The following is a 25,636-nucleotide window of genomic DNA, read 5'->3' as shown; positions in this document are numbered from 1 at the left end:
AATTCTTCATCATCTATTTGGGCTGTTCATTCTTCCAACTGATTTCAATGTGACTGTGGGCTCAATTAAATCCACGCAACCGACTGTGGCCCCAAAAGTCCAGCGTCGGCGCCTGAAAGTATGCAATTCTGAACGATGCTCCTAAATGTATGCAATCAGTTAGGCGTAACCTTCGTGCTCGAACAATCGAATTCGTTGTTTTTGAAGCGTTTTTCCTTTCCTTTCAAACATCAATTTCTAATCACGTTCTATGTTTGCGCATAAAATTTAAATCCTTCCGTTTATTTTACTTTTTTTAAACAAAAATATCAATGTCTGTTCGCCACACGAAAATTATATGCAGTATTTATTCTGCATGCATTGTCAATGTCCAGCACATCCTTGTCCATTCTCTACCCTCCAAAAAAAACCATTTCCAACCAAACATTTCCGAGAAAACAACATTGGCCAGCGCCAAAAACATTCATATGTGCATGCCAGTGTGTGTGTGTGTGTCGACATACCCAGTGACCGAGAAATGTCACCGTCACTTCCACAGTTTTTTCCACTGCTGCAGCGTTCGGGATCGTGTAGGAAAAATCGTTGCTCCTATTCAAGTGCTGATTGACTTTCCATGGCGAACAAATGTTCGCCCTGGACGAACCCGAAAGCGATGTTTCGGTCCGGGGAACGGAATCACCGAAGAAGACTGTCTGGCCTGTCACCAGCACGTCGGCAGCAGCTGTTGAGTTTCATATGGAATTTTTGGTACGGACCATGTACGCGGCTGCTCTGTGATTTACCGAAACCGGCAATAATGGCAGCAAAAATATTGCAGACATGTACCGCAAAATATGTTTGCTCTTTTTTTTTTGGGGAGTGGCTTTTTGTAAAAAGACATACATAATTTAATTCCGGCATGAATTGGATCATAATTCTCCATTCCAAGGTCAATCTTCAACTGCCATGGAGTAAGGTTCAAGCAAAGAATAATGTTAAGATAAAACCTACCACAGATTCTCTTATGAATTGAGCTTTGACATACAAACACCACCCAATGGAATGCAAACATATTCGGTCAATATGCTAATGCACCAACAGGCCCTTCGATCCTAAGCATTCTTGGCATGTCCTACCAAGTGGCCAATTTTATTGAATTATTTGTCGCTTTTTTCGGTATTCAAATTAACATGTGCACACACACACTTCCCCTTCACACATACCATTTTTCCGACAGCTCAAAGCTGCTTGCGTACATGCGAGAGCTATGACCATGTTTGCTAAATTCCCTCATGAATATGTCCAACACGCAAGATAGTGTGTGTGTGCGTGTAAAGATGCTGCTGGATGGGAAATTGGATTTCTTGATCTCTTCCTTTCGCACTCTGCCATACTGACAGTGCATTAAACTATCTTTCGGAATATTTAACGCTATACTCAGCACTGCGATAAGAGCTTCAGTTTATCGTTCATCGTGGTCGATGGTGTATTTGCGTTGTTCCTTCGCCTGAACATGCTTTTCCCCTAATTCTCGGAGGAAATAACAGTTCGTCTTACATACACTGCGGAGTTTTGGGGAGTGATAAATTACAACATTGAATCGTTCGAATATATTAGCATTCCTCTTGGTGACGAAAACACAATATACAATATGATACAGCTACATACAAACAGTTACATAAATACAGATTCGCTTTCAGCATCTTTACAACCTCCCAGAGTCGTTTCGTTTGCTTCCGGTTTTGCTCCGGTCTCGTTTCGCTTCCTGTATGGCACAAGGATTCCTTGGTTTTTTTCTTTTTTTTTTTTTGCCCAGTTCCCTCTCTCCCCCCCTCGTTTCGTAGCTCGGCTACATCAGCCCCCCGCTCTGCCTGCCGGCAATAGCTCGCCATCGCTCCATTCAGACGTAACTTTCCTGCCGGTTTTGATCCAGCACCATCACCGGCCCCGCTACCGGATCCCGATGGATGGTAAGCCGCGTGATATGTGGCACCGTTGAGCGGCCCTCCTCACTGCCACTGCTTTTGCCCGGCCGCGTCGATACCGTTTCACTGCACCACCGGCTCACGTGCGCCACGTCCTGATAGTGTTCGTTCGCCCCGTCCAGCGTGCGTTCGATGCGCGCCAGCACGGGCGCTACCGTCGTCTCGATCAGCTCGTGTGACGCGCCAGACGCGAGGCTGCCGCCGGACAGGAGCCGCGCGAGGACGTGTAGAATGTTGCGGATCGTTTTGCGCTGCGCCTCCGTCTCGACGCGGCTTGGTTGCTGCTGGTGGAACTTTTGCGCCAGCACCTGCACGAGGAAGGTGAGCAGTGGGCGGCTGGCGAGATGATGATGGCACTTCCAGTTGGTCGACATGTTGTAGAGTGTTGAGGTGAATTGTTCCTGGAAGGGAGCAGAAAGACGTTACGATTAGTATCTCAAAAGGGAACGAAGCTTTCCCCTGCCCAAGGCGTGGAATTAATGTCATCTCATCAAAAACGAATCAATTCACAGCAATATGTATCCTTTCGTGTTGTTCGCCCGTTCGCTGTAACGATCGGATCGGCGAGCTAGAAGCTGGCCAGAGCAACATCTAACACCACAACAAACGGCTCAGCGTGACGGTAATCCATCAATATGTGTCCTTCCGGTGCAGTCCAGCATGGCATGGCGGCAGCAATATTTCACCCACTGGCCCATAAATTGTAGCGCAAAATTGGAACAGCAACGAAAAAGCCACACCACATCGATTGATTGCCTCAATCAGCCACACAACAGCGCTTCCGGGTTTTTTTGGTGTTGGTGCCTAAAGGAGCGATCATCCCTCTGTGACACCGTGACGTGTTACGCATCGCTGAAGCGCTTTCTATTGCATTTAGTCACCTCAATAGTGTGATATTGATGATGATAAACTAGATCCACTGCTGCACGAACGATGGTACGATGGTGGCTAAACTCAATCCCCTATATTGCACCTTTCCTCCCCCCTCCCCCAAATACTTACGTAGAGAAAGATGGATGCGCCCGGGCCGCGCTGCTCCGTCGCCTGCTGCAGCTTGTCCACGGTGTCCTGCGACATCACCGAGTAGACGGCGGTCGGTTCGATGCGCGTCATGTTGTTCAGGCTGGCGGTGCACAGCAGCAACGTTTGGCAGCAGTTGGTCTTTACGATGATCTCTGCATTTTTGCGCAACACAAGCCGAAGCAGAAAGAGATTGAAAATAAAAGGGAGAAAATAGTGGAAAAAAGGAGAATTTAATACACTGTTCACTGGCACTCCCGAGCAGCTACGGCGACCGAAACCGCTGAGTACGCTGAGCTGTCAGTATCTCAGTCTTGTTAAGCGAACTTTTATCCCACCGCAATTACTTTGCCGCATAAGGGCTTAATGCTTCTAATTACAAATTTACGATACTATCGTCCTCTGCTCTGCGGGGATGAAGTGAAAGGGATCAAGCGATAGCCGCTAGCAACCTTGTTGTGATAGTTCTGAGGTTTCTTTTAAACGTACATACCCCACAATTTACCCGTCTCTTGTCGTGGGGAGTACTTTAGCAGCAAATGAAATGCAAAATGACCCCAATCATGGTGAAAGCTTTGCACATAAATCACATCTACTTCCCAGACAGGGGAGAGGCCTTGAAGTAGCAGGACTTAGTCGCTGCGAAGTTGCTTTTAGTTTCTACATTAAAATTACAGAATTTTATGAAGAATTTGGATTTTAGGCGGATGTTTTACATGTGGAACATCGTTTGCTACAAAATGTTTCATGTCTTTCGATGTTCCAATGATTCAAAATGCTTTCAAAATTCCTCAAAAAAGCTCTCTCGCTCAACAGCGCCATCAGCAGGCGTCAAATTCCACATGCCACTCCAAAATATATGCAAGAAATAAAGTAAATTCTAGGAATTCGGAACGTTAACAATTCACCGGTGTCAGCTGACAATGTCATCCACAAACACACCCATAACAACCACCCCCCCGAAGCATAACATTGCGTCCGAAAATAGTTCGCCACGTGTCCTGTCCAGACAGCGTCCCTTTTAGAGCCCCCCCCCCCCCCCCCCCCGCTAAAAAAACCATTCCCTTACCGGTGATTGCCTCGACGATGCCGTGCACGTACTGCTTCAGCCCCTCGAGCCGATGGTCCTCCCCGTGCCAGGGGGCGGTAATTTGCGTCAGCACCGAGACAGCCTCCCGCAGCTCCGGCTCGGACCGGCCTTCATCGCCCTCCGCCACCGCCAGGATGTCGCGCAGCACCTCCAGCCCGTCCGCGCGCTCCAGCTGGCGGATCGTTTCCGTCGTCGAGCAGACGGTTGCCAGCGCACGCAGCGCCAGCGCCCGGACCGACGAAAGCTTCGACTCGACGCAGACGAGCAGCAACACCCGTACCGTTCCGTTCGCGATGAACGCATCGTTCAGCGAGGCCAGCCCACCGTAGTCCAGGTTGGAGAGGCTCGCCACGTAGCTGAGGTTCGAGCGCAGCATCAGCTCGCAGCGGGCACCCTCGACCGCGTCCACGATCACGCGCACCAGATTCTTGAAGATCAACCGCACCGTGATGAGGAAGTAGCGCTTTACGATTTGAATTTCCTCCTCAACGGAGCGATAGTCGAAGGTGTCGCTGCTAGATGCGGCCGCCCGAAGATCTCCCAGCATGTCCGCCAGTGCCCTTGCATTCTCGGCAAACTTGCGCCGATCGTCCCGTTCCGACGCTTCGCGGCCGAAGTAGTCCGTCGCTTGCTGTTTGCGCACGAACGCATCGAGATCGGTCGCCAGCCCGTGCACAAACGGGGCCACCTTCTGGTAGATCTCCTTCTCGTCTTCCTCATCGTCTGACTCGTCTTCGGCCTGCTGCGCCGTGTGATACTTCCGGATGGCGGCGAACAGTTTCTCGACCCGCTCGAACTCACCCTGCAGCGTGGATACCTTCCCCTGGAGATGGCGCAATATCTTCACCGCCACCGTCGAAGTTAGCTTCAGCGATCGTCCCGCCTCCGTCGCGATCGATTTGGTCTGCAGTATCGACATCACCTCGTTCTGGCAGGAGAACCGCAACCCATCCAGCCAGCCCTGCACCGCCGGTTGGTGCCCGTTCAACAGCGGGTTGTCGTAGATCGTGTAGGATAGGGCGCGTTCGCTGCAGCTGCTCGAGGTGGTCGTATTGTTCGGTTCGTCGTAGTAGTTGTCCGTCCCCGAGGGTGCCACGACCGGACGGACCGGTGGCGGTGTCCGATGCGTCGGTGAGATTGGTAACGAACGGTACAGCTTCGACTGGCCTCGGATGGGCGTGGAAGTTCCTCGGGTCGGATATAGTTCCGAGTAGGTTGGAAGCTCCACTGCCGCTGTTTCACTCTTGATTGCGTTATTATTGGCATCCGCTTCTGGCACTGGTTCCGGTATCGTCTCCTCTTCCCCCTCCACCATCGTACGGTTCAGAATGTTGGACAGCTCACTGCTGTCCAGTGAGATCATCTCCTCGCTCGAGTTGCTTAACTGCTCGCTGAGATTGCGCTTCACGCGACTGTTCTTCGTAATGACGCGGCCACGCTTGAGTGACACATTGCGCGGACTTTCGGAACCGTTCGCATGCTCCGCGGGCTCGCTGTACGATAGTCGACGACCGATAGTGACCGACTCACCTACCGGGCCGCCCGGTACAGGCCTCCGGATGACTGTTGGAGGTGTCGGCGCACTACTGTTGAGGGACGGTGACCGGGCAAACAGTTCCTCGTTGATGCTTCTCTTTGGTGTTAGCTTGTCGCTGGTTGTCCCCGCCGCCGACTGGACACTGTCGTTAATGTCGTTTGCCCCCTGCCGCTTTGCCAGACTGCTGCCCGCGTGCAGGGACGTTTCCGTGTCCGAAAACCCCGAGTCCTGTGAGTGCACAAAAACAAAGATACGGTAAGAAAATCAACCAAAAATTGCAAGAATTATAACTCACACACGGCACTTACTTGACTTTTGTGACTGGCGGGACTGCCCTGGCGGTCCGTTTCGGCCCAGCTGCTCGCACCGGGCGAACCTTTCGCATTCGTCTGCTGCTCCTCGATCAGCTCGTCCTCCTCCTCGAGGTCGTGAAAGATCGGGTAGGTCGGCTGGGACATTGGGCCACTGTACGGGGCGTAGCCGCCGTACGGCCGGAAGCCACCGCCATACGGGCCACCGTAGGGTTCGGGTTCATTGCCGAACCAAACTTTGCTTTGTGAGCGCGCAAAGTTGGAACGTGACATCTGTATCGAAATTGTACCAGCGAAAGAAGAAAAGCGAGAACCAACGAATTAGAGCTAGGAAGTAAAGGCAACGGTAACTTGAAGGCAAAGGTGCAGCATTCTCTTTTAGCTCTTCGAGCTCGCTCTCATCAATAATTACAACGGCAAACTAATCCAAGTAAGCAGTACAGCCCAGTAGTAGGTAAGATTAATTTAATTGCAATCCTTCAAGCACTTCTAGCCGCTTCAGACGGCACTGTATCGTTAATCCAGCGGTATTCCGTAGCGCAAACAGATCAACGCCTCCCAGCAAACACCGGACGAAAACAGAATCGGAGGCACACCTTGGGATGAGCAAACATTGGGAAGGCAAACACAAATTCCGCGGTGTGCTAAAACACTCCAAAAACCCTCACCATCCGGGTGGCTCTCCGTGTGTGTGCGCTCGCGCGTGTGTGTGTGTTTACATTACACTCCTCCGAGAACATGTCGAGTGTCGATCTTGCGGGAGCTCGCGCCACATGTTCGCGATGCAAGTCGTTGCTTGCAGTGGAAATAATTTATCCAGAACAACCACCACCACCGCGACGACGACTCTCGAAACGAACGCTCGACCGATGTAATCAACTCGGTCGCACAAGGAGCAGCCGCAGCATTCCGCCCGTTTTGCAACGGCAAACATTCCAGCACTTGGACCACTTCCGTTAGGACTTCCTACGAACAAGCACACCATTTTTAGGGTTTAATTTTCAAACAGTATTTCACGTTTGCAGCGGATAAGATTATGCAAAGCTGCGTTAGAAGCATCTCGGAGCATTCTTCCCCCACAAATTAACATCACTTTTAGCACACGACACGCGCTCCCAGATCAGGAATTTACCATCCAAGCAAACACTGACTAACCCTGTCGCGTATAAATTTCGCGCAAACGCATAATTTTGCGTCAAGAAACGACACCCAAACTGTACTAGCAACCGGTTTACTCTCATTAGATTATGGTTCACCTTTTTTTTGGATTTTTTTTCCTGGTACAACACACACTCTCCCGCAAATTGTGCTTCCGTTTGGGACCGGTGAAAAATCGGGACTAAAATTTCACTGCGCAAACCTCTCGCCCACCGATGATGACGCTCGGGAATGCCCGTTTGGTGCGATATCTGGACCGGTACCGGCGCGTCCTTGCAAATGCAAGCTGCCTATGTGCGTCCTAACGGCCGACGCGCCCGAGACGAGCAGATGTTGCTGCAGCCCGCTTTCCCCCACTTTGACAAGGGATGGGCACAGGGACGAAATGCGTCCCTGTGTGCAACTGCAAGGACATTATACGTGCATGTGTGTATGTTTGTATGTATGTGAACCAATGCTACTGATTGTAACGTATTTCCCATTTCGCTTGCGCAAGCACGCAACGCTCAAAGGGTCCTAGCTGCCGAAGGGTCTCACAACACAGCCGCGATTTAATTACGCAAGGGACGCAACAATACCAGCTCATACAGTACTGGAAAACCAAGCATTTGTTCCCTTCGTATGTGTGAGTGTGTATTTGGGTTGGCAATGGTTCTCAAAACTCGATATTAATCTCGGTGCGTTTCGTGCTGCATGATTTCTTTCCTTCTCCGATTCTCTCTCTCTCCTTCTCTTTAGTTTTAACATATCCCTTTCTCCCTTTTTTCTCTTTCCATTTGGTTCAACGGTGGCGTACGGGTTTGTGGCCAAACACAAAAGGTAGAGGGGTGGCGCTCTAGCTAACGACTTTTATACAATTCCCCGTCGCTCTCGGGCAGACATTGGCCAGGGGACCAGGTGAGCACACGATCCACCGATTCCGTAGCGGAAGTGAAGCCAGCAAGTCAGCCAAAGGATCGGGAAGGATCGGTTGGTTGGGAAAATAGCAGCTGATTTTTTTTTTTCTGTTTTGACGCTATTCTTTGCAGCTTGTTTTTTCGACACAGTTGCGAATTTTGTTTGCATCTGGTGGAAAGGGCGGGACGACCTAGTTGACACGATCAATTTTGGGCGAAATTGGGTGAATTTATGGCAGATGTGTTCTTTAATTTTGAGGCCGGGGATGCCAAAATCGGGCGCGTTGTAGTTGGTGGTTCAGGCGAGAGTGATATAAATATGAAAATTAATTGTACAATGAAGTACACATAAGAAACTCATCTAAGTAAATCTAAACCTCTCCTATTTGAAATATATTTACTTTAGGAACGCTTCTTTGCTCAAAAAATGAACAGACACTTGTTTTAATAGGGCTAAACAGTAATCTTATGAACAAATATTCCTCAATATTCGTATATTTTCTCTACAGAGATAAAAAGTAGGAAATTGTTAAGGATTACTACTAGATTAAATAATTGTTTGAATTATTATTTTAATTTATATGTCTCTAAAGTTTCAATTAATTTCATATGCTAAAAATATTGAGTATAAATGTTTATTTTACTTCATTTTAAAATTATATAATTATATGCCCAATAATTTGCATGTTAATATACTTTGTTGAACTAGGCTTGAAAATTACACAAAATTTCTCAAACGATATTTTTTCTATTTACCTTAAAAAATTCATGAAAATATACCAATATCTGTAAGTTAGCAGCAGTGTTTAGCAGTTCAGACATTTTTAGCCCAATTTCTAGACACGATGTGTTATATCATTATAATTCCAATCACAAACAAGTCATAAATGTATCACTTAATGTTACACAGAGTGCATTTGCACTTCATTAGGTCATGCGAAAAACCCTGTAACACAGGTAAGCAAGAAAACATGTTCAGGTTAATGAATAATCAACCTGATTTTCACTATCACCAACCTGATCGTTTTAGTTTACAAGAATCTAGCCAAGAAATTGTGAACCATTTGGAAAGAAGACAATATTTATAAAAATTCAACTAAACACGATCCCTCAATAATGTCTCAATAGTGTATTTCGGGAAAAGAATGTAAATGTTATTAAATTTACCAGTGTTTTGCTTGTAAAAAGTGATCATATTAGTAATATGTGTAGCTCAGTAACAACTGAAATACGTTAATGTACCCTAAAGAATAGCTTATAAAGCTGCTTGTTCCTATTTAAAAAAAGTATCCGTATTGATTTATTTATATAATCGCTGTGTTTATTACACCAGATCTACTTTACTGCACAACCCTTTAATAAAATTACCTTCCCAATTTTTTACCCACACCTCGACGGAATGCAAACGCTCAATCGATCGGCTTATAATTGAAGTATGCTTTTGATGCTCCATCCGTCGTTCCCGGGCTGCCTTTTAACCTTGAAGGCATTCCGGCAATGCCTCTCACTCCCTCCTGGACTGGAAAGTTGCAAATCACCAATTTCCGACACCACCGTAACGCTCCGTCAGCTCCACAAATGGGCTCAATAAACTTCCCATCATCACCTCCCAGGCGTGCCCGTTGGGATGCGCATCCGTACACCGCCGTGCGTACTCACCCGATGATCCCCAGTCCCCGGGGCGGGAGTGGCATTATCTGCTTTCTTCTGCTTCATTTCTTCAGAGCTACCTGAGTGGTGGGCAGACTGGGAGAAGGTGTTGAGTCACAACAAGCACAGGCACATTCTTGGCACAGTAGCGAAAGTGAAGCCCACCGTAGCACACACACCGAACAGCGGCTACAACAGATCATACGGAAAGGCAATCGATTCTACGCTCCATCAGCTTCCGATGCGCTCCGGGTGTCACACAACCCAAGTGTGTGTGTGTGTGTGTACCGCCGGCTAGGAGAAGGAAGCTGTGCCAGGGCTTCAGGAATGTCAAAGTGTTTTCCGCCCCGACATTTGATCTGTTGCCGATGGGACGCAATCTACTTCGATACACTACTAGAGCAGGTTGAATTCTTTACAGCCGAGCGTGCCATTTGCCTTCTCGAAAGCGAGAACGGGTGGAAATGGTTGCAATCTTCGAGCGGTGATGGGGATATTCCTCTCAGGCGGTCCATTTTTTTCAACTTGATACGATGGAATGTGTTTGAGCACATTCTCTAGACAAACTCATACACAAGCCCTTAGAAGTGACGTAGGCGGGGAGGAAAGAACAATTCATTGGCAAAGGCACAATGTTCAAACTGTATGACTCACTGTTGTTCATGATGATGATGATGATGACGAGGGTGAGCTGTCCTTTGAACAACCACTTACGGCGGTGCATTATGCAGCTGCGACAATTGTAGCTCTTTGTCCCTTTAGGCACACACCATGGCTGCAAACCATTTCAAGCCACAGGAAAGTCGCTAAACGGAGAAGTTTCCTCCGACCAGACCAGAGCCATAGAAGTCTGCCCGCGACAAAGTTCCGACACGAGTTGTGAGTTGCACGTTTTACTGTGTGCATTTTGTTTTCTTCCCTTTTCCTCTCCCTTGAACTCCCTTCTCTTGCAAAGTTAGCTCAAGGGAACGGTGCTTCCAATCAACAATGCCTCCATCTCCAATGCGCTGCAGCGCCATTTACGGAAGCGACGTACTTAATCGTCATGCCGTACTGCGAATCGATTAATGACACTTTGCCGCTGCGGTAGTTACAGTCCTCCGGGTACAAATGGGTAAACAAAAACACTAGCAAACGCGAAGCGAGCAAAACCAGCACCAACTACCGTGCTGTTCGTGAACATATGTACACCGTTCGGTCGGTGTACAAAGTTGTAAACGAAGCGGGTTTTGCTTGATAAAACTGCTAAACTACAGCCAAAACCCACCCGCTGAGTCACAAAAGGCAGGTAAAAAACGGTAGAGAGCGTGCTAGCAGAATGGTTTCCCAAACTAATGTCCAACCGAACTACAACAAAAAACGAAGACCAAAAAACGAACCTAATAAAACCGAAATTCTGAATCATAAACTTTTTACTTACTTTCGCCCGGTTACCCTTTTTGGTATATTTCGGGCTATGGGTTTCGCAGGCTTTGGGTTTCGGAACTTTTCCCACTAACTGTCAAAACAATATTCTGTCACTCGATCCGGAGCTGGATGGCGAAAAGCTTGCTGCGAAACATTTTGAATATCAAAAACTGTGTCTGACAGGGCGCGCTGACAGGCGTGCTGCGAACGCAGCAAACTGGATACTAAATTGGAGTTTGTTTGGCCAGAAATGGCTAGAACTTTCCCCCTGTGCGACCGCACACATTGCGTGAGAGTCTCAGCAATAGGCGACAGCATGCGCCTTCGGCTCCAAAAGCGTCCATTAGCACGCCATTACCGATGATACCGGTTGCTGCCCAAGCCGAAACGCTATCGCTGTGGGACAATACTACACCACGCAACAATGTTTGGAGTTAGATACTTCTCCGTGAAAGCAAAACTTTTCTACCCATCCACCGAACGAGATCGCTTAATTACCCTCTCGGCCATTCACAATCGATCGATAGGGCTGAGGCAAACGGGGTTTGTTGATAGGATTAGGCGACACTTGATGAGGCACCATGTTCTGCGCTACATACGCTGGGCCACAATTGAAAGTAGTGGAATGAAGTAGAAATTCCCCCTGATACATGGGTACAAAGTTTGTGCTCACCAACTGAGGCATTGGTTGGGGATATTTTACACTTTTCACACAGCCTCTCTTTGCCGTCCATCCGCCTTGTGGGTAGAACGTTCTCGAACGTTGACGCTCCAACCCCTGAAGTCTTCAATTGCGTCCTCTTCACTTCCAAAGCTTCCTCCGAATGAAGCCTCTTTATCATCATCATCATCATCATCATTATCAGCACCATCTTCAATCGGGACACCGATTTGCTCAAAGCTTCCCATTTTCAATTTACCACCACTTCCAACCAGGAACACGGTGTGCAGATGTTCGTAAAGTTGTCCCGGAGCTCCTAATGCGTCCCAAGCGAACCCGAGCGCTTTTTGGGAGCCGTTCACGATCAAAAACTTTATCCTTTAAGACTCTCCAAACGGGCCCCTTCCCCCCCTCTTCCCAAGTCAGACCACAGGCATCTTATACCTGTTACCGATGTGGTAATTAGTAATTAGAAATGTCATTACCATTAACCACACCGAACATCGAACACGGGCGCATATTCTAAATCACATTCCCTTGCCGAACGAACGGAAAGCCACCAATTAATTGAACAGTCGCGTCGAAGCCGTGTTGTTCGGCTTCATGCGGTTGTGGTTTGCCCGCTAATGTACACTTGCGCCCTTCCTATTTGTTGGCAAACGATTCTACGGGGCCTGTTTCGGTGGGCCGCTGAAGTGCACCACCGAAGCAGTGTACGTGCCCAGAATGGCGTACAGTGGGACCATCATCAGTCGTGGAAAAGAGCTTCATAGATCGACTAGGTTCTCTTTCATGGAAATGCCGGCCCAAGTGCGTCGTACAGAACAACCCGAATGCGAACCAGTGTCCATTTACGACTGAACCGAGTGCCGAGTGTCGAACCGATTGAGTTCGTTGCATCCCAAATCTGCAGCAGCGGGGCTATGAATATGAATAACATAAATATTCATTCCGTTTGCCCATCGCGAGCGTGAATATCAATGAGCACTGGACAACGGTGAAGGTAATGAATAACGATTGCCATAAATAATTTCTACCGGACGCTGCCTTTATGAAGCTTGCTGGGCCACCCGAAAAAGCCGAAACCCTCTGACTGTCTCTGATTTAAGCTCATCTTCATTAGCAAACGAATCTCCATCCATCCAGCTGCACACTGTTTTGCCCGACAGCCGGAAAGCCACGCGTGCGATGACGCGCCAATGATAGCCAACCTTCTCGAACGCGCAACTGTTTAATTGCCCGGTGCCCCCGCCGTTGCAATTTGAAGCGCCAGCCAGTGTCCGGGTCAATAAAAACAAACCACCGTGCACTTCCTGCCACGCGAGGTGTGGCCCATTCATTACACTTCATTCGCTCCCTCCCTCTCTCGCGCTGCAGGTGAAAGTACTGCAGCGCGAGTGATCTGGACCACGGCTTCACCCGGCTCAAACCAAACCACCAATCATCATCATCATCCGCGCCCGGCCCGGGATGGTTTGAATCGCGCAATCGAAGTGAATGGTGCACAGGTTTATGCATATTTATCGCTTATCGTGTGCCGGCCGGTGCATCCGATCGCATTCGATCGCACGGGAAAAAGGGCGCATTGGCCCTTTTGCGATGCTTCTAACGCGCGTGAAGTGGAGTGAGCGAAATTCTCCCCGTACCTAACTGGGAGAAAGTATGTAAAGGCACGGAGCACAAAAGTCGGTCATCGAAAGGGTAGGTAGAATGTTTTGCCAACACACAATCTTGACTCACTTTGTATGGCAAGTGGGGGATGAGACAGATGTAGGACAGGACAGGGAAGTGCGAATAGAAGCAGAAAGTGTGGGAATGATTGTAGCTGTGTCCAGTGAAACTTCTCACTTTGAACCATCGATTGGAGGGAATTTGAATAATTACTATTTATTTGACATTTTGAAGAAAAAAAATATGTTTGCTGATTAAACTTTACATCGTACACTTAAAAAAAGCAATTAAAAAGTAAATGTAAAATCAAATGTGCTGAAGTAAAAAAACATTTAATTTGTTAAATCAACATTTTTGCTCCAACAGCATATTGCAAATAATGTAAATGAGCCTTACGTAAAGGTCAAAAGAAGAATATAATTTTAAAATAATTAAATAGATAAGGACTATACATTTATAAATGAACCGTTGTTAATAAAACCAGAAGGATTCAATGGACGGAAGGACCGAAAACATAAACAACAGAAATACAAAAAATACAATAAAACAACTAAAAAATATAAAACTAAAAAAACTAATCAAGAGAACAAACAATAGGTAAAAAGTAGATAAAAATCAAAAACTAAAATAAAGAAATAAACAGTAGTAGAGTTGAAGAGTTGAATTGAAAACTAAATCAATGAATAAAACAAACACACAAAAACAAACAACAAGTAAAAAGAAGATAATTAACAATAATGAAAGTGACATTTAACAAAACACAATAATAACATAGTGTTTCAAATGAAACAGTAAATAAAAGGACAGGCAAAATTAGCACAAAAAAGCTGAACAAAAATATTCCAAAACAAGAATTTAAGTTTTACAATCCACTATTTTTTCCACGAAATTTAATCAAGACGTAACAGATTTTATTCACATTCGCGAAACAAATTTCCATCAACATTAATAATCACCTTGGTAGTGTGAATTGATATTGCAGTTAAGAGTATTTCCCCGAACATTCATACTTCTCCCTAACTCCTCATTAATATTGCAATTTGTTGCGCGCTAGTATAACATCTCGTCACTGTTTCATGGCAAAAGGCTCACCGCTCCTCCACCGCGTCCCAATCCGTCCAACAGTGCATTCAGCTGCATTCCAAATCAGTACGAACTAATTAAAGCAAACATGTCACCTCAGAGCGCGTCTACCATAGAGCTGCGCTCTCCTCTTTCTCTCTGTCGCCGGCAGACAGACACCAAAAGTGGCACCATCGCAGGAAGTAGAACTTCGCGGAACCAATTGGCAATTACCTTCACCTAAAAGGGCGCTCTCCCCATCTTCCAAGCACCACGACAGCAATGCGACAAATTCCAACCTTTCGTCGGCAGCAATTAAGCCTTCAAGCGATCGTGCACCGTCGGGTCACTTGCCACCCGGCTGCTGGCCAAAACATTCTTCTTTTCACCGGGTGGTTTCCATGAAGGCTGCCGGGGTGTCTGGATTTCAGCAAAAGGGCCACGACTTTGATCTCGATCTATTAATTACCCTTCCGAGCGAGCTTTTTTTAGCGTTTCTTCGCCCTATTTCGTCTCGCTAGCGACAACGTTCCTGGAAGGGCCACTTCACTCGGAAAGGCCGGCAAACGTGCCCGGCCCTCCCACCTGGCGTGGTCAACGATTCAATTCGGAATCAATCTAACTAATCCATGTCCCATGTCGGGAGGGTGGGGTGAAGTGTGGGCTTTCTTCTCCGCGACCCCGCCGACGGCCGTAGCACGGTGCGGAACGAGCTCCAAAACACGTCCGGAAAGAATTTAATGCTCACGATTTGTAGCGATTGAAATTGCTCTTTTAAAAGACCTGACCTACGCGCGAAACTGGGCGGGAAGAGGAAGAGACACCCGAAACCCCACCACGGGTATGTCCCGAAGGGAGGGCTGAGAGCTCAAGTACAAAAGCATAGGGGACGAGAAGAAGGCAGACATCGTACTTCAGTCATTTCACGTGGCTTTCGGTGGAGCACACGAACATATTACAACGACCAATTCTACCGATGAAGACTGTAGAAAGGAATTCTTGCTTTTTATTTGCTGTGTTGTTATGGGCCTCCATCCTCTCTCTCTCTCTCTTTCTCTCTAAACATGTCTGTTAAGCTTCCAGCAAAAAGAAGTAAAAAACCGTCCGACACGCTAATAGTCCCTTTGGCTAACCCCGTTTGGCGCTTGGTCCCTTGGTGTGTGTGTCTGTGTGTATGTGAGTGACGGTGTTATATCATTAGGCGCTATCACTCATCGGCGTCTTCCGTGTCGACACCGTAAACCACTTCTAATGCTGCCCGCGCGATCGCCCGCGAAAGTGCCGTTAGGTGGGCAAATTTTTGCAGAAAACCCAAACTCCTCCAAACTGTCCAGCAACTAATCACCATTGCCGGGGATGCCGCTGCCGGCATCTCGGGAAGAACGTCCGCGAAAAGCATACCCATCACACGGTAACGTTTGCCCGCGCGTTGTAATCCGTGCCCGTCAGCAAGTCCGTGCCGGCTCGTTACAGGCCAATCGACGGGGTACAGCGTTTCACGCTTCCTAACGACAGCATAAGTACCGATTGGGATGGGCTAGAAACGGAGTACACCACCATAGGACACCAAGTCCGGCGGCGTTTTTTTTGGAGAAATTGAACAGTTTTGTTCTTCGCAATGACGCTGCCATTGAGTGTGTCTTGGAGCTCCGAGTAGCCGCTATTCCTTGGCGGAAAGATGTCCCAAAAATGTTTTACCACTCACACACACACACACAAACACCAGCTTAAAACAAACCCATTGGCTATAGCAGCGGTGTGCTATCCATCGCAAGCAACAGTTATCCATCATCAATCCGCCATCGGTTGATCGCCGCTTTCGCCTCCACATCATCTCATCCCCTCGCGCGAGGGTGTACAACATCTCGAGAGCTCTTAAACGGTACTGGAGTGGAAAATAAAAGAACAAGAAAAATCCTACCCCCCCTTGAGCGGTGCGAACAAAAGCAACAACAAAATGCTGACTTCCCATCCCATCGGTGCTCTCCATTCTTCACCAGGTTTAGATCAGCATCCGATCTTACCGGGGGAGATCCGTCACTGCGAGAACGCTTTGGCAAACGGGGGAACGGAATGCAACGCCCGCAAAACGGGTACTTCCATGCCCGCGCCCGCATACGGAGCCTTTCCTTTCCGTTAATTGTTTAGTGCCGGCAGAAGAAACAGGGGGAAGCAACTTCAAACTGTGGAGCTGGAGGTTGGTTTTGTAAAAGCAAATGCAGCACACAGCACATTCCACCGCAGCACCGCAGCAAGCTTGACTTGAAAGCGATTATTCTCATCCCAGAGCATCGTGTGTAGAATAGCTTATTGCGCTGTTTTTTTTTATTCTTTCCACAACTCACAGCATAAACACACGCGCCGTAGTACCCCCGAACCCCGTTAGGAGAGCCTATCCCTGTGTGGGATGGCGTATGCAGATATCGCAGGCCCTAGGCTCAGACTACGATTAGCAACATTTACATACACACGTCGTATTTTCATGTCAATCAATATTTTCATAAAAGGGGAATTTTAAATAAAAGAAAAGGGAGCAGAGTGGAGCGATTGGGGTTGTTGGAAGACAATGGGACATGTAGTAAAGTGCAATGACTTCTTGGCTCATGCGGGGGAATGGTTCATTGTTTGGGTTTGTTAGAATTGTTCCGCTATCTTGTGCTAGATCGTGTTGAGGAAGTAAAGATCACGCATTTAACATTAAAATTCTAAACGGACGTGATTAAGCGATCGACATCTCACAAGCTGTTAAGCGAAATCTCCCTTCGATCATATTGAATTACACACTAAAATTGGAGCAGCATCATTAACATCATTAGAAGAGTGCAATAAATTAATGCTCTTTATTCACTTTGCAAAAATGCCTTCCCATTTTAAACACCACTTATCACTCTTTGACTCCATAAAAACAACGCATTAAAATCGTTACCATTCGCTACGGCGCAGATGAAATTTAACCCCCAAGTGCCGTTTGGCGTTTTGCAAATAAACGCTCCGACCGTACAAACCGAACAGCGTTCAGTCACGTTCATAGCTCACGCACTCTACGTGCTCCAGTACTGGCAGGACTCGGACTCGGTTGGCGTTTAACAAATCGGCCAATTTCCTCGCCCCTCATATTCTGCCTCCCCCGTTCACGGGCTCAGAACGTTACCTAGTTAAATAACAGAAAAGAAAAAAGATCATAGCCTCATAATAAACACCACGGATGGGCTTTCCTCCCGTTGGGCCATTTGAAAAGCGGTTCTCCGGCCGTACTATAAACACCGAGCGAGCTGGCAGGGCACGCACGACGAGATATTTAAAATTCTAAACCATTGGTTATAGACGAGAACTGCTTTGTGGATTCTCCCCCCCCGCACCCGGGGTACGTGATCGGATTGCGGCGTGCAGGCTCCATTCTCAGGCGCGCCGTTCCTAACACTTCCAACCACGATTCCGAACAGGCCCGATCGGGACAGACAGGCAGCGTTACGGAGAGGGCGGGTAGCTCACAAACACGACAAGTGATCAGCTAATTTTAATTCCCCACTGACAGATTATTCAAATTTTGTACACTCAGTTGGAACACGAGAGAGAGAGAGGATGGATGTTAGGAGAAAACTGAGGCGCTTGTTCTACATTTGACTCCTCCAATGCCTCCTCCCCAAAAGCTAAAACCGCAAAAGTAAACACGACGACTTTAACAAACGCCCGCCTGTGACGCGATCTGTCAACCAGAAACCCGCGCCCAGTGTGTTCCCGCTGGTACTCTCAGACCCGGCTTTATTTGGGGGTGTGTGAAGATTGGCCATTTGGAATGACGAACGTCCGTGTGTTTGAGTGTAGGAAGACAAACTTTTCTGAAAGCAGCACGTCACACGGGTTCAACAGCTTCGTACCAGGTGACAATGATCTCTAGGGCGTCGACAAACGACTGGCATACTGCAAGAACCTTTCATTATCAAAAGTTTACTCTTGGTCACTTCCTCGTGCACCGTCTTGATAAGGAGACACTCACTCATACGGAACTCTGGGCGAGTTAAGACACCTTTCCTTAAGGGCTCGCTTAAATCTTGCGAGCTCCAAAAGTCGTTCCTAATAAGGCGCCCAAAAGGTGGCAGGCTTTATGGCATAACGTTCCAGGTGTTTGCTAAATAAAATATTAAAATTAACAATGTACAGTTACGCGGTGTCCCCGCGAGTTCCCGAGGCACAATAAAAGCGTTTCGATCGTCTCTTGGACATGTAATAAACATGTCGCCAACCCTGCGGCGATAGACGCGATGTCACCACGACGAACGACACTCGCCGAACTACGCGGCCACCGATCCCACCATGGAATGTCGCCCATCGATGTCGCTCATCCAGTAGCCGGCGGGTGGTAGCCCGGTTCCAGGCCTACGACCCAATATCTTCGCCTGCACCAATATCGGTTTGTCACTAACAGTCTAACAACAGTACGTTTACGGTTGGATCCACAGCCACGGTTATGCTGGTACGACTTTAGATTAGACAAGACACATAGTCGCACATGAGGGAGGGCTAGGTTTGTTTGTTTTGTCCACACGAACTCACTTAATATTCTTCCCGCGGCGTTCAGTGATCTTCTTCAACGCGCTTTGCTTCCTTTCAACCTGGCATTCTAGCGATCGCGGCTTCGATCGACGTAATCGTGCCGAGAGAGAAAGAGAGAGAGAGATAGAGAAGGAAAAGAAACTCTTTAATTATGCAACGCAGACACAAAACCTATCCCTTTGCAGCGTACGTTCTGTTCGATTCGTAAAGCCTGCCCAATTTCCAAACTGCCCCGTCGCTTCTCGTCTTACGCGTCCCAGCGATCGGGTGATCGTGTGACCAAGGAACCGACGAAAGGAATGGGTTCCGTCCTTTCCCTTTGTGTGCAACAAACTCAAGCATACACACACACACACGCACACAAAACCATAACCATTTACTATCAGCATATTGATTGCAGTTTCGAGGGGCAGCGAATCAAGATGAAAGCATCGCACCAAAACACATACAACCTCCCCACAAAGTCTTCCACCTGGTCCGAGAAACAATTTACATACTAATGATACGTAATGAATTAAAAAAGTGTTCCCCCCTCCACTTCAGCTGTACATCTCCCAGCAAGATCTTCACGGTCGCATATGCTCGCTTTTGCCTGGAATCGGGTGAAAAGAAACCCCTAATCACGGGAAGTCGACGCATCGAAAGCGTCCCTCTGTTGTGCCAGGAGAAAGGGGGGCTCGTTCTGAGATGAAATTCTACAAATTTTGATCACGCCAGCTGGTGCAGAAGCGATAGTAGAGAAGCAAGGAGAAAGATTCCCAGCTTGCCCAGTCGAGAGTTTCATAATCGTTTGCCGTAATTAATTGAAGCGCATCGGAGGCGATAATTCTGATTATGAAAATTGGAAGGTCGTTAGAGATATCGAACGGGGGTATGGGGAGTGCGTTATTACATCATATAGGTGGAGAGGAGAAGAATGTTGGCCTTTATTTTGTTTCTGTGGGGACAGCGACAACGATTTGGAAAGTATTTCATTATCTTTACATCTACCTAGGGGTAAGAAGAAACACAAACTTTTTGGGACAGAAATTAAAGTTCAGTTATTTGGATGCTACAAACATTGAAAGCTCCTTAGGACTTACAGGCCCATAGACGCAACATCAACACTCAATTCTCACTCAATCGTTAAATACGCTAATGTGATTATGAAGCAATATCTTTATCGATTCATACTTTACATTTTATTAGACAACTTACAAGCCTGTGGGCTGCGACCATTTCAGCTACAACCTCAACGACACATTAGCGAGCGATTTAAAGAATTTATCACCAACTCCACTGCCTACCATCGCAATCGCAGTGCCTACAGTGCCTTTATCCCAGACGTTCAAAATTATGATTATGATCTTGCGCTTTGTTGGACGTCACTCAATTATAAAGGCTTGGCCTCCCTATTTGGCGTCCGCTGCATTGATAAGCGATCGATCGATCGATCGCTGTGGCATTTTGATTAAACAACAGAAACAGAAACAACGAAGAGTTCCGAACGAAGCGTGGCGAAATGCAAATCAGACATGGTACGGTGTTGGGCATGGAAAGAAGTCGCTACGTTGCGGGCTGCTTCGGTAATAACTAATCATTTGTCATTTAACCATATTTTACACGCCGAATCGCTGATTACCTTGAGGGAAAACGAGGCGTGCTATAAGACGAAGTTGGAGGATGTGTTATGGGAGGAGTTGAAGCAAAAAAAAAACACAGAAGAATACGACAGTCACATCTTCCACCTTGACACAGTTCGGCTTGAGCGGGTTCGCGCCCTCCACCTGAAGAAGCATTCCAAGCAACTCAGGCCCAAAAAAAAACCGTTGTTTTGGGGGTTTGTTTACCGATAAGGTTTGTTTTACGGCACCCAACAGCCTTCCCCAACGGTAATTTGGGGTCAATAATTGTGACAAATGAACCTCTTTTGCGCGGCACACTTTTTGAGGGCGTAATGAACTTCAAGGTAAGGGAAAAGACCCAAAACTCCATTTGCATGCACTAAATTCATTAAAATAACAAGAAGACTGTGTAAAAGAAGAGAATGAAAACTGAATGTTTCAAGAAACGGTTTTCCATCGAACGACGACAGCTGTACCATCACTCGATAGCGTGCGGCATCCCGCATCAAAAACCATAAAGTGCTGCGCAGTGGCGATGACATGCGCAGGATGCGTCGAGCATCCGCAAACGGTCATAAACGTGCACCCTCACTCCATCAGCAACCACCTACAAAAACGCTCGAAAAAAAAGCATGATCACTCCATATGTGAGCGGTTCTAAAAATATCCCACTACACCCGCAAAGGACGACGACTGGCAAAACGGTAAGGAACAGGCACAACCGTTAAGGACTTCGTGCGTCGCACCCATATGGTCTATCGCGCACTATCGCTTGCTACAATCTCCCCCCTCGGCAGGAAACGTGTAAGCGCGTATGGCACGCGCACGGGGACGCGCATCCCTCTCAACGTGGTCGTGTTTGGTTACATTTTTCCTGTGCGCAGTGAGGCGGGTCCGTACTGCATTGCTCTAAAAAGGGGCAGATGTGCCCCGCTTACCGCGCAAACACGGGCCCGATTACCTCGTCAAGAAGGTGACGGTTTTATTTTGTACGCATGGTTGTGTAGCTACCATGGTAACCACACAACAGCAACAACAACAACAGCGTCAACGACGACGATCCTGCCACCTTGGAGAAGGGCAAAACAATTTAATTATAATGTAGCGAGTGAAGTGAATCCGCTTTTTGAAGACGGTTTGCCGAGAAGGTGGTTGGAATGTACTTTCAGATTCCAACGCCAGCTCGCGCAGATCACACTCGCGCGGTAATATATATGATCACCACACACACACACTCACAGTCGATAGTCATCGCGCGCATCATTGCAGCTACGTCACGGAGCAAGGAGCAGCAAACACTCCGGGCACACTGAATTATGCATTGCAAAAGGCACGCGACGATGACCTCCGCTGTGTCCGCTGCGCTGCGTCGTGATTACTGTTTTCGGTCATCAGATAGATCGGCCATCGGCCCTCCGACCGGGCAATGCAACCTTGAGCGAGCCTTCTCCAGCTGCTGCCAGCAGCTGCCCTCTACTCGGCAGCCGGTTAAGGGCAAAAAAAACACGGAGGTTACCATCGGCATCGCAACTGGCCAACTACTCGTTGCGCTGTTTATGGCATTGTTTAGTCGTTTAAGTTGTTTTTTTGTTGTTGTGTTTTGCTTCCTTCCCTCCCAATGATGTGGGGTATTATCAACGCCAGCGTTGGTCGCCTTTGCCCAAGGGTGGTTATGACGCGGCGGAGATCCACAACCCGTCAATGTGTCTTCATCGGGGCGGCCCGTACAGAGGCGGTTCACCGTACCAAGGTACAAAAACCCTCCAGTGCAAACCCGTATCATTGACGCCTTTTTTGAGAGCCGACTTGTGTGTGCGTGCGTACACACGGGGTTTGTGTTTGAGTGCGTATTACCCTGACACCAATAACTCCTTCAAAGTGCATTATCTTATCAAACCTCAAACAAGCGAAGGTTTTTTGCCCCTTTCTGGCTTAAAAAGTTTGAGGAGTTGCCCAAGGTAAGAGGGGTTTTTTCAATGTAATGCTGAACAACGCCTCAAACGTCTTGTTTTTTGCACCCTGATAAGCTCGTCTACCGTTTTGCGAGTGTAAAATCTCTTGATGCTTGAATGGTCGCACGCTACAGTTACAACATCACCAATAGGATGCTACATTAAACCTGGGACAGGTGATAAGGTACACGCTGATACTGATAACCACACCTGTCTGTTGCTGATGGTGGAGCTGGTGGAGCAATGCCTTCGGTACGATCAGACCACCAATTCTGCCGAGACCATTATTCTGCCGAATTGCTCGAAACTGGGGCGCATTAATGCTGATTTAGCGGACATTTCCAATTTCCCGAGAAGCCCGACAGCTCCAAAAGCGTGTCAAACGCAATCGCAAACGGATGATTGTAAAGCGCCGGAAAAGGCCGATTTTCTGCTGACATCAGGTTTATTGAATTTATTGCTCGGTTTTGCATCGGCTGTCAGCAAACATCGAACAATATGAAGCAATAATTGCGTGTTTTCGCACCTCGGAAATACGCTACAACCGGTGGTGTAATGGAGCTAGCATATCAGCGTGTAGCGTACTGGTGAGTTAATTTTATGCTTCATTTAAATGTGTTATTTCCACAGGGGTTGAACCGTTTACTCTAAAAGGGGAAGGGTTCAGTGCGGGGGTTTATAATAGAGCGATGAGTAATGTGACAATCTTCAACAAGTGTTTTGGCACCATCTCCCTAATCTAACCCCCGTTGGAAATTCCCTGGAAACGCAGTACAGCTCACGCTCATCAAATAACGTAAACGTAGCCGCCAAATGCGCTGCATACCTGGGAGATGATGAAGGATGAATCACAAGACAACACTTGTGCGTTGAGCTTGGTATGAGCTCTGCTACCTGAAAGTGTATCTCATTCAACTGCTGAGCTTTGACAAGACGCGCGATGTACACGCGAGCTGGGACAAAAACGGGCACCCCAAGAAGGCAAGGAGACAAACGTACAAAGTGGTTAACAGCCTTACCCTTTTACAACCACTCACACACCCTGAACCTTCGAACATGAATCACACACTCACACACACGTATATCACGTGCGATACTAGCGCGGTTTTGCTTGCGTCTACCATATGAATTGCTAATTGTTCGCCATTAGCAAACCGCCCTCCAGTTCCAGTGCCAGCCGTTTCGGGACGGAAACAAATGCATACTTTAGCAGCTCGAGCAACAACACATCGAGCCAAAGGGACACATGGTCAAGGGCACACACACACACACACACACACACGTGCGGGACGGAAACGAGTTCCTTTTGGCCGGTGAGGTGCGGCAGCGCATTAGCGGCCGGTGTCGGTGATGCTATGCTGACTCTAGCGGTACCACCGCGGCAACCACGATCGATAAATCACACACATCGCGATCTGCTTCCCGAGCTTTGCCTCACCCAGCTCTTGCTGCCCGGCGTTGGAAAACGGTAAAGCTTTATCAAGAAAACTGTGGCTGTAAGGTGGCAGGAAGTGAGTAAATTATGAACATGGAACCATCACAAGATGCGATAAGGCGGCGTACTGGAGCGCCTGATGGTGAGATATAATTAGAATCGTACAAGATCTACCGTGTCTTTCTCTCCTTCTCTATGCTACTTAGAAATGTAACCTCCGGATGGTTCTCCGATGGTAGATGGTTTCCGTATAAGCCTCTTCTTACCTTTAGTTTCGTTGTAGATGCTTGTCCCTTTTATATCCAAGCAGGTCGAAAGCAGCTTAATATGATCTTGTCTCGATGTTTCTGTGTCTTCCTTAAGCCTGCAGATGAGCTCCGACGATGGGATATGATTGCTGGCACCGGGGTTTAGAATGTGATCCGACTGTGCTAACCGATGGCACCCAGCATCACAGCCCCTCTCCGGTACCTGTGCTTCCCAAAAGTAACGTTATCTTCCCAGGTACCGTGTGCGTCCTGGGCCTTTTCGGCGATGGATTGCTTCCTCTCCGTATCGATGAAGTGCTTCCAATCTTGAGCTTTGCGATCGATTCTAACCTCTAACGTCGTTATGTCATAAAGCGCACGATCGCGTACGATTAGCAGGCCACAACAATAAAGGGCCTCATCACACACGCACCAGACAAAAAAAGCATAAACAAACACACAGGCACGCGGTGGTAAAGTAGCACAAACCGCTAGAAAAGCGCAAAACGTGACCTGTGCCAAAATTCGCTAATAGCTGTCAAATTTGGGAAGGGGGAGAGCAGCTTCTATTTTTTTCGCAACACAAATTGACGCACTGTTTCACCGTTTTTCACCGTTGCGATTGCTTGGCCACTCGGGGTCTTCCGTTTTTGGATAACACTTTTTCCACCGACACACACACAAGCGGATTTGATGTTATGGTAGCAGCATGCAAATGTGGGCCAACAAAAAAAAGGCCTGGAGATCACTGGATGAACAGGCCCGTCACAAATCCGGGAGTCGGACCGACACACTAGCAAAAGCACATTCCTTCACGCGATCGGGCGCAATTTTTGCGATGACACATCGAATTTAACACTGCAAATCTTAATGCTTCCCGGTTGTGAAGCAGAGCTGCACCGCTCTTCCTGCCCGGAAATCACACTCTGTTCCACTTCCACTTCCGGTTGGTTTTAAATTTTCGCACCTCGCAGATCAGATCTTATCACACTACTGCTTCCGATCAGTTAGCACCGTCCACTGCGCAAGCTGAAACCCCACATCGAAGCCACACACATTTCTGGTCTCACACACTGTACGCACGTAACGCTTCTGAGCGGCACCACGTTCCCGGTCGGCTACGGAAACACGAATAAACGGGAGGGTAAACACAGAAACGCAGAAACTACCCCTGCACGCGCGGGCACCCGGCACGATCTAAACCGACGACGCATCGTTCGGCATCGTTCGCTTTGCTGATTCACGCGCCAAAGGGAGCGCGCGTACGTGCGAGACAGGGATGCCGGTACGGTATAGCAGCGGCCCCTGTCTGACACGCTTCATGCCAGCAAAGGCCCCGTGCCCGACGGGGCCTGTGCGATCGATCGGCTACCCGATGCTTCGATGTACAGCAGCAAAACAGCTGTGCTGGTAGAA

At 47.9% G+C, this 25,636-nt stretch overlaps 1 protein-coding gene across 2 annotated transcripts; it reads right to left on the bottom strand.

The window, feature by feature from the left end:
* Nucleotides 1-1,435: 1,435 nt before the first annotated feature.
* On the bottom strand, nucleotides 1,436-25,426 carry LOC133393211 (uncharacterized). 2 transcript variants are annotated; one of them, XM_061656957.1, is made up of 6 exons: nucleotides 24,239-24,721; nucleotides 18,982-19,061; nucleotides 5,920-6,195; nucleotides 4,054-5,839; nucleotides 2,967-3,139; nucleotides 1,436-2,365 (listed from the first exon to the last, which is right to left on the bottom strand). In XM_061656957.1, the coding sequence occupies exons 3-6, from the start codon at nucleotides 6,193-6,195 to the stop codon at nucleotides 1,880-1,882; spliced, it is 2,721 nt and encodes a 906-aa protein (XP_061512941.1). In that variant the 5' UTR covers nucleotides 18,982-19,061; nucleotides 24,239-24,721; the 3' UTR covers nucleotides 1,436-1,879. The 2 variants fall into 2 exon arrangements, with proteins under 2 accessions (XP_061512941.1, XP_061512940.1); XM_061656956.1 differs by lacking the exon at nucleotides 18,982-19,061 and having other exon boundaries at nucleotides 24,239-25,426.
* Nucleotides 25,427-25,636: the final 210 nt, after the last annotated feature.

Source organism: Anopheles gambiae, chromosome 3 (genome assembly GCF_943734735.2).
Source record: "Anopheles gambiae chromosome 3, idAnoGambNW_F1_1, whole genome shotgun sequence".
Classification (NCBI taxonomy): Eukaryota; Metazoa; Arthropoda; class Insecta; order Diptera; family Culicidae; genus Anopheles; species Anopheles gambiae.
The sequence above is the reverse complement of the archived record's forward strand: the minus strand, read 5'-3'. Positions and strand labels throughout refer to the sequence as shown.